The sequence below is a fragment of the Setaria italica genome, chromosome V (assembly GCF_000263155.2).
Source record: "Setaria italica strain Yugu1 chromosome V, Setaria_italica_v2.0, whole genome shotgun sequence".
In the NCBI taxonomy this organism is placed as follows: Eukaryota; Viridiplantae; Streptophyta; class Magnoliopsida; order Poales; family Poaceae; genus Setaria; species Setaria italica.
In genome coordinates this window covers 569,900-578,778 of record NC_028454.1, presented here as the reverse complement: position 1 = coordinate 578,778, position 8,879 = coordinate 569,900, and the positions used below count along the sequence as shown (strand labels likewise).

The 8,879-nt window shown below is 41.5% G+C and overlaps 1 protein-coding gene across 2 annotated transcripts; it reads right to left on the bottom strand.

The window, feature by feature from the left end:
* Window positions 1–968: 968 nt before the first annotated feature.
* Window positions 969–7,150, bottom strand: LOC101768277 (transcription factor bHLH68). Of its 2 annotated transcripts, XM_004967350.3 has the most exons (8): window positions 6,660–7,149; window positions 6,170–6,461; window positions 5,760–5,837; window positions 5,394–5,459; window positions 4,969–5,034; window positions 4,340–4,408; window positions 2,460–2,516; window positions 969–1,625 (listed from the first exon to the last, which is right to left on the bottom strand). In XM_004967350.3, the coding sequence occupies exons 1-8, from the start codon at window positions 6,950–6,952 to the stop codon at window positions 1,443–1,445; spliced, it is 1,104 nt and encodes a 367-aa protein (XP_004967407.1). In that variant the 5' UTR covers window positions 6,953–7,149; the 3' UTR covers window positions 969–1,442. The 2 variants fall into 2 exon arrangements, with proteins under 2 accessions (XP_004967407.1, XP_004967408.1); XM_004967351.3 differs by lacking the exon at window positions 4,340–4,408 and having other exon boundaries at window positions 6,660–7,150.
* Window positions 7,151–8,879: the final 1,729 nt, after the last annotated feature.

The following is an 8,879-nucleotide window of genomic DNA, read 5'->3' as shown; positions in this document are numbered from 1 at the left end:
GTGGCACTGTCACATGCCTGCAGTTCCACGATCGCAAATGTTTTAATAGGTGGTAGCATTTAAGATGGCATGGAGGATTTTTTTTTTAAAAAAAATAAGGCTATCATGGAAGAAGAGGTATTTTCTATGCTCAAAATCTTTTTGGGAGGTGCCAATCCAATATGATTAGGAGTGAAAATATTGGACACTCTTGTAGATGCTCTTTAAATGCTCTTTAAGGAAAGATATAGTTGCGAGCTGTCAGTACTGACAAGCTAGAGGAGCAGGCAACAGGGGGCTTCTTGGTGGTGGAAGACGCTAGAGTCGAGGATGAAGGACGGTTTTGTAAATCATGAAGATGCTCGCTAGAGTTTTAAGATGGTAAGGTAGGGGGAACTCGGACTCACTTGAGTATCTTAACATGCATTTGAGAGGAAGCTCATAGCCCACTGAGGCACATTGATCATGGAGGCAGTGGCGTTCATAAAAATGAGTGGACGTGCAAATCCAGTGAATGACTAGGGTTTAGAGTTGGAGAGGTGAGCTTGAGCAGCATGAAGACTAAAAATCATGTAGTATAGGGTTCTGTGCTTTTTAAAAATATCTAAAGATATTTAGGTAGTAGATGGCCCCTCAAAATATATCCCGGTACACGCTGGAAGATGGCCTGGACTAGGAACCCAACGGCCTCCAAAGAGCACGAGCTGGTATCGCCTTGGCGGTCGGCCTCATGGGCCATTTGGGTCCTTTTCACTCTGTCTGACTGAGGACTACAGGCCTGCTCCGTGGTATGTATTACATTGGGCTGAACTGTTCAGTCCACAATGCACAACTAATGTCGGCCCACCTACGACGGACAGGTAGACAGACAGCGAACGCAACAAAAGAGTCTGCCGCCTCTGCGGTTCTGATGATGATTGTTACTGAAAAACACCAAGATTAAAAATGCGAAGCTGCCCCTGCAGAGAGACTACTACACAACAGCATAATTATTCTTCAAAAGGTACACAGGGGCAGCTAGTCACAGCCCGCACATATACATACATATGAAAAGGTATAGTGTACATATACATATATGCATACCATCAAGAGCAATCAGCCTAGCTGCTTAGTTATACACTGCATGCAGCTGCGACAGAATGACGGCTCCTGATGATATGCATGTGCTCAATCATCATCTCAACCCTACGTACGTACGCCTATACGTATACACGTACGCACGCGTATACTCAATTCATGGGTATACAGAGCTGGTAGCTGCTAGCTAGCTCCACGCATGGTGATCTGAATCACAACACATGATATATGAAGCTAGCAAGCAGCAACCAAAATTCAGCGAAAAAAGTAATAGTAATGCATGGTGTATATTTACGGTATACATGCAGTGCAATGGACGGCGGCGCGCGGCGGAGAATCGTCGCCGGAGATATCCATGCGTCGGCTGATGATCGATCGATGCGGTCCTATCGCCAGATGATGCTGCCGAGCGGCGGCGGCGGCGGCGGTGGCGCCGCGGCCACCGCCCAGAAGTCGGAGGCGCCGCTGTCGTCGCCGGCCAGGTGCGACGTGCACGACACCGGTACCAGGCACAACCCTCTGCTCCTCAAATCCTTCTTGCTCTCCTCGTCACCAACGTCTCCCTCGTCCTGCGTGCATGCATGCAAAGTTGAAATATTTGATGAGGCCCTAATAATCCCTGCTGTATCCAAGACTACATGTCATGACATGGAGATGCTGGAGCAGTGTGTTATTTCCTCCATTATGTCTTGTGATCAAACAAATCATTAACATGATATTCCATCACAATATATGCAATTCTGCATGGTAAAAATACCCTCCTTTCACCTCTCTCTCTCTTTTTTTTCTTTTATGAAATGGGAGGAGCACCCTACTGATTGTATAAGAAAAAATGTTACATATACAAATAAAGGCAAAGGAAGGTAAAAACAATACTGGGGAAGTATTATGCACATTTATTAGATGTCATATATAAGGCATATATATTGTGTCCACCCATACAATTTTTTCACACACACACATATACCAATGCAAAATGTATGTGTTTTATCCTAATATACCCCTAATACATATTGTACATTTGCTTTAAAAAAACTGTACTTTAACTTCATATGGTCATTTGCGGTGCCGGGCTTGAGTTCGTTCCAATGCACAGGCTTGGAAAAAAAAACTAAGGCAAGCTCGTGCACTGGGATTAATTAGCTTCATATTAAATTGAGCGTTGAAGTCAATGTAGTAACTAAGGTACACAATCTTGTATGTGCTCCATCCGGTCACAAATAAATCCCATCTTATACATCAACACGGTCTCTGATCTAAAGACAATTCTATCCGTACCATTTTTTATTAATTTCTAAAATATACAAACTTAATATTTTTAAAACAAAAGTTTAGAACCGGTGACTGCACAGAACACACTACACCACCTATTTTTCGTCACTAGAGAGGAAGTATATATTTACCTGCTCGGTGGGGCCTTGAGCTTCTACCGTGCCAATGCTAGTGCTGTGGTTCAGCAACTGCATGTATGAGCAACATAATTAACCATGCATGTCACCAGACATTAAAGAAAACTTAAATCACTACTAGTGCTATACATGTATGTATATTCATTCTCATCAGCTTAATTAGGTGGTAAGCAAACTCATGATGTTGGACACGGCCAATTAAGTGGAGACATATATAATCACAGAGATCATAATTAAAAATATCAGGAATGAACTAGTAATGAATAATCATAATGGAATTCATGCGTGTGTGCAATGGCACATCTGGGACCGGTCCCACAGCGCAGCGAGCGGGAGCAGCGCAGCTAGCTAGCTTACGGCTGCATCGATCTGTCAGCTTGCACTGCACGTACAGGCGTGCAAAAAGGCGAGCTGAAACCATCTGCCGGACGTGCAATATACTATCATTCAATCACATGCCAGCGCGCCCTGCAGCTAAATAAGCTGGCCGTCCATGCTTGCCGTCCCCGCGTGCAGATGCAGCAGCGCTCACTGTCATCTTGCAGTGAGCTTATATTACCTACTTGCCATGGTGATCAGCCATAAGTAAGTAGTTCGGCTAGCTGTAATGAGTATCATCATATGCACTTGCTCTTCTACAATTACTATATATTGTTACTTTCTTAACTGCTAGTGATGAGTACATTAATTTCAGTGGAGTGGCGGGTCCCTTATCATCCATTCACTTTGCAGGTGTGGCATTAGATAAAAGGATTATCTATATGTGTGTACCTAGTACCCCTTTCTTATCTCGATGCATGTAACGATCTTGAAATTAATAAAAGTTCCCATTTCGAAACAAAAATGTAGTACTCCACTCGATAGGAAATATAAGTCTATGTCCTAATTAAGTCAAACTTTCTTTTTTTTTTAATCTTTGACTATAAATATCTAGATAGTTCCATATAAATTGAGAACATAATTAACATTATGGTTATTACTAAAAACCACTTTCATATTATATATATAGTAACTCTTACTTCCTCCGTCCCAAATTATAAGTCATTCCAAGAATCTTGGAGAGTCAAAGCATCTCAAGTTTGACCAAAATTATAGAGAAAAATATAAAGATTTATGACATCAAATAGATATACTATGAAAATATAATTGATAAAGAATCTAATGATACTTAATTGACATCATAAATGTTATTATATTGTCGTATAAATTTGGTCAAACTTGAGATACTTTGACTCTCTAAGATTCTTGGAATGACTTACAATTTGGAACGGAGGGAGTACAATTTAAGATGGCATCATTGTAACATATTTCTCTAGATACTGCTAGTCAAAATGTTATTTTATAGACCGTATGTTTTGATGTACTAACGGGTTTATATTTTGGGTTGGAGGAAGCATAGAGTTTGGATATATTGTGTTATTCAATCTAAAACGTGTGAATTCTTTCTGTTATTTTTTTTCAGTAAAGGAAATGCCCAAGCTTCTTACTGCTTATATATAGTTTAGATGCCCAGTAATAATAATATAGCATTGTAGACTACCAGATTGCCTAGTGGGTGCCCTTTTTATTTGGACTCAGATGGGGGTTCAATTTCGTAAAGCCGGCCCCTTTCAGAGGTAAAACAAGCAAATGGTACGTTGTTTCTACATAAATAAAGGACCCTACTAAAAAGCTTCAAATTCCCCCACTATTCATCTAAGATGATCTGAATAGTGCCTGTCTTTGCTAAAGCTACCTTTGCTAACCCTATCATCTGCAGGTAGCAGCTAAAGTCGATCAAAGTGTATGTCAAAATTTTCATTTTTAGAACACCTTTTGCACGCATCTCTTAACGCTCGATCACTCCTGCACACGTACGAGAGAGAGAGACTTACACTTGCTACGGTGTGTTGTTGCATGGAGGAGCTTCCGTTGCCATGGCCCAAGTACGGGAAGCTGAGAGCCTGCAACATAGAGAATGAAGAAGAGGTCGAATGGAGGAGAATGAAGAAAGAGATCGAGAGGAAGAAGAGAGAGCATGCTTCTTGTCGCATAGCGCCTGAATGAAACTGCACACGACAGAAGACGACAGCAGGCGATGTACTGTGCTGCTAGTACAATGCGTGCTGCAACTTGGCCATGCATGCATGCAAGCGCTTTAACGGCGTGCTCTTACACCCGGTCCCACACGTGTCCTCATTTTGTCTTTTCACCTGCTCGCATGCATCTCACTCGGGCCACTCTTTTTTAGTTACACCAGGTGATATTCTCAAAATGCTTGTTAAGCTATATCATCATGAATTTGACTCATTATCGTCTCCTACTACCTTAGGGTGCATAAGTTAATATTGTTATACTCTTAAAGATCGACATTTGCTAGCTACTGCAGAAGAAATAGGAAAGTAACACTTCACAAAACTGATCATGACATTCTGAGAACTGAATGTATGCATGTATCTAAACTCAGAAAGGACAGATGAAGAGAAATAATATAATTGGATAGGATTAATGGAAGGGGTTGGACCTCAATTTGACTCAGGAGGAACCTAATGTAGCCAATAGTCTCCTGTAGTACGGAGGCAGTGTCAGTCTGCAAAAAGGAACACGTATGCATGCATGTCAGGGATTTACTTTACTGTCACTGATCACACGACTCCTAAAAAGTGAATAAAAGAAGCTCTGCATCTGATCAAAAGAACACAGGAGGGAGCATGCATGCATGGGCAAAAACGCATTTGCAGAACCGGCAAAACCTTGTAACCGTTAACACCATCTGCTAGAGAAGACATGCACATCTGACTGTCGACGAGGCGAGGTAGCTAGCTACAGAGAGCCCTTCTACTGTTTATTACTTGCGCGTGCATTGTTTTTCTCTCTCAACATGCATGCAGTGTTACCTGGCTTGTACTACTACTATTGTATAGCTAATTTGTAAGCTGATGTATGTACCTTTCCAAATGGGGATACTATCTGGTGAAGTGCTGTTATTCTATCCCCAAGCCTCTCCTTTCTTACCTGAAACAAACAAAGGATTATTAATTACTCCCCATGTTACTTGTGTGTGTAAAAAAAAAACAAGGTGACAACTCAATATGGATAATGTCCTTGGTAAGTCATATCATTTCTATATGTACTATAATATACTTCCTTGAAGAGAATATATATTATTCGTACTTCTGCATGCAACATAAGGTTCATATGGTTCTTTATACATGTCTCGAGGAGGGGATCAGTGAGAGCCTCAGATCGAGCCGGATTCCAAGATCGCATGAACAAATTAATGATGGCAAATACACTCCAGAGAGATGAAGAAACCTTTAGAGTAGATTGTGCTGAAGAAGAGGTTTGAACCCTAGCCTTCTTTGGAGCTGAACCACTTGCAGTGCTGTTACCCTGAAACAAAATTTTAAAAATAAATACATACCAAGTTAAATGAATAGGCAGCAGTTAACGATAAATCATGAAGTCAGTTGCCCATGGGACATCATGCCTTGTACGGAAGTGGATCTTACACCCTTTGCCAAAAATATCATGAAGCAAGATCCAAAAATCATTGAAACTTTGGAACATGAGAGTTTCAGAAGGTAGCTAGCTAGACCATATATACCCAGCAAACATAAAGTGATTTTTCCAAGGGGCACATGCATGTGGCTTTTTTATCAAAGAGAAAAGGAACTCAGTGTCCATTCAAGATGCAATGTTCCTGTAGGTTTTGCTTAAATTACCTCAGAAGAGTTATCGGAGTGATGATTCTTCACCTCGGGTGCCTGCACTGTGCTGTTTGAGAAGTCTAGCATGTTGCTGCCGAGGCTTGCGGTGATGCATGACCTAGGAGAGGACGCCACCTGAGATTTGTTGGTACCCGATGTCTGGATCTCCTCACCACCACCACCACCATGGCCATAGAAATTGTAAGCTGCTGCAGCACCCTGATTAGGCATAGGTCCCTCCTCTAATCCTTTTGACAGTAGAGCTGTGGCGGCGCTGTATCTCTCATGATCTCCAACTAATCCCCCACTGCAAATTTATTTGTGTTTGCAGACATGCGAGTGATTGTTAGTAAACAAAAATTACAGAAACTCCCTGATTTATAGAATTAGCACCAATTCATTAGAAATTTGCATGAATTCAAAGAATCGATCCCATAGTATTCTACCATCACAAAACCAAATAGAATTGACAGAATGCAGGGTGGAGATAGAGAGAAGTGTATACAGAAGCAGCTGGCTCCATGACTCTGGCATGTTGCTCTCCCGCCCATCATGCAGATCACTGCTTGCAAGAGAAGTCGCAGCGCTGTTCACCTCAGGAGCCAGACCAGAAGAGATTTGAAGGAGGTGCTGGGGGAGGAGCATGGAAGGAGAAGATAAGGGTGGCATCTTGTTGTTGGAGGCCTCTTGCTCCTCGGCACAAGGCATCAAACTACTCATCATATTCTTGCTGTCTGTACCACCACTCCACATCATCTGCTGCAGCAAAGAGCTCTTGAACTCTCCTCCACCCATCATGCTTGGCTTGAGCACACAGCAGAAATTTCTAGGATCCAGCAGCCATCTTGCAGCAGCAAATTCTCTTATTATGCAATATCAGGTCAATCTTTAGGGTCTGGCCGGCCGGTAGCTTTGCTTGTCCTCCTCCGTCCTGCTGCTTTCTCTTTCTAGAGATGGGGTCTCTAGAGATAGAAAACAACAGCAAAGAGAGGAGGAAAAGGGATAGGACCTGTTTGGAGAGGAATCTGGGCTTTTGTTTTGTATTCTCCTGGTTCCTTTTTCTACACTACTCCTTTATTTTTGAACTTTCCTTTGCAATTTTTCTAGTATAGTATGCTTATTTTACCCTTTTTCTCCTCATCACACCCCACTTTTGCTTTATCAATAAAAAGTGGTGGCGGAAAGGTACGTTGTGGACACACAATTTCAGGCTAAAAGGAGTGGTTTGTGGAGGGGGTGGTATTTGTTAATTGGGCCTCATGCTAACTTTCAACTACAATATAAACTATTAAGTACAGTTGATTGATAGTACCAGTGAAGACAACTACCTTGGCTTATTTCCAAATATGTCCCTATCCATGTTCTTTGGATTTACTCTCTTCGTCGCATGTCTCGTGCATATATATTTTCGTTTTAGAGGTTGAAGGGTGACTTAATTTAATTAAGCTTTTTTTAAAATAAAAGAGAAAAATGAAACAGGTTGTTGTTGAAAATAACAAAAATGGAAGGCATGTATGATGCTATCTGCGGTTTGACTCATGCATGGTGGTAGACTTAATTAGTTATGGAAGATTTAATTATAAGTAGATTTTGGCCGGCTTGCGCATACGTGCAATTGCAGGTGGAGCAATGATTTTACTTTCTTGTCAAGTCACGAGGCAATTGATCGAAAGAGAAGAGCTAGCAAAGCTGCTAGGTGAAAGCATTTGGCGCCTCTTTATTGGGTGCAGCGGTCGATTGTACTTTAGGTGAAAGCCGCTTTGGATGAAAGCTGATTCCTGGATTGATTTGCTCCGATCCCATCCTTGCTGTCAAGCTTTCAATTTTACGAGATCTCGATCTTGTTCACAAAAGACTCCTTTTAGTTAACATGCATGTATATGATCTACTACTATGCTACTATCTCGTTTCAAATTGTAGGTCGTTTTAGCTTTTTTAATTTATAGTTTTTTTAGGAACCCGGAGATTTTACAGGCGGTTTTACATTTTTTAATTGGAAAGTTGCAGACGGTTTTACATGCGTAGACAAGATCTGAAGTTTCTCGTGGTAGCCCTGGTGGATATTAATAACATCTGGTAGTTGTTTAGAGACATCATCAGGCTATATATCTGACGGCTGGCGCAACGCAACACACATCATCTAGATTATTGGGGCCCAATGCAAGTGTAATTGCCCTGCTAGTACTACTGTGCATGATAGGGGCCGGAATATTGTAACGAACATGTGGCTCTCAATTATGCATTCGCCAAACCCTAGCTAGCCACGCACTTATATACGGATGAACCATACATATCTAGCTAGATAGATAGTTAAGCGGCTTCTCCTGTTCTCCAACACTATATATAGGAGGCGTTTGGTTCCCTTTGCTTATTTTTAGCACGTGTCACATCGAATGTTTAGATACTAATTAGGAGTATTAAACGTAGACTATTTACAAAACCCATTACATAAGTGTAGGCGTTTGGTTCCCTTTGCTTATTTTTAGCACCTGTCACATCGAATGTTTAGATACTAATTAGGATTATAACATTCGATGTGACACGTGCTCCAAATAAGCAAAGGGAACCAAACGCCTCCTATATATAGTGTTGGAGAACAGGAGAAGCCGCTTAACTATCTATCTAGCTAGATATGTATGGTTCATCCGTATATAAGTGCGTGGCTAGCTAGGGTTTGGCGAATGCATAATTGAGAGCCACATGTTCGTTACAATATTCCGGCCCC

Coding starts and splice junctions, on each gene's coding strand:
- LOC101768277 (XM_004967350.3), bottom strand. CDS start 6,952: ATGATGGGTGGAGGAGAGTTCAAGAGCTCTTTGCTGCAGCAGATGATG. Junction 2,517..4,339: donor AACAACACACCGTAGCAAGT/GTAAGTCTCTCT, acceptor TCATACATGCAG/TTGCTGAACCACAGCACTAG. Junction 1,626..2,459: donor CTCAAGGCCCCACCGAGCAG/GTAAATATATAC, acceptor GCATGCACGCAG/GACGAGGGAGACGTTGGTGA.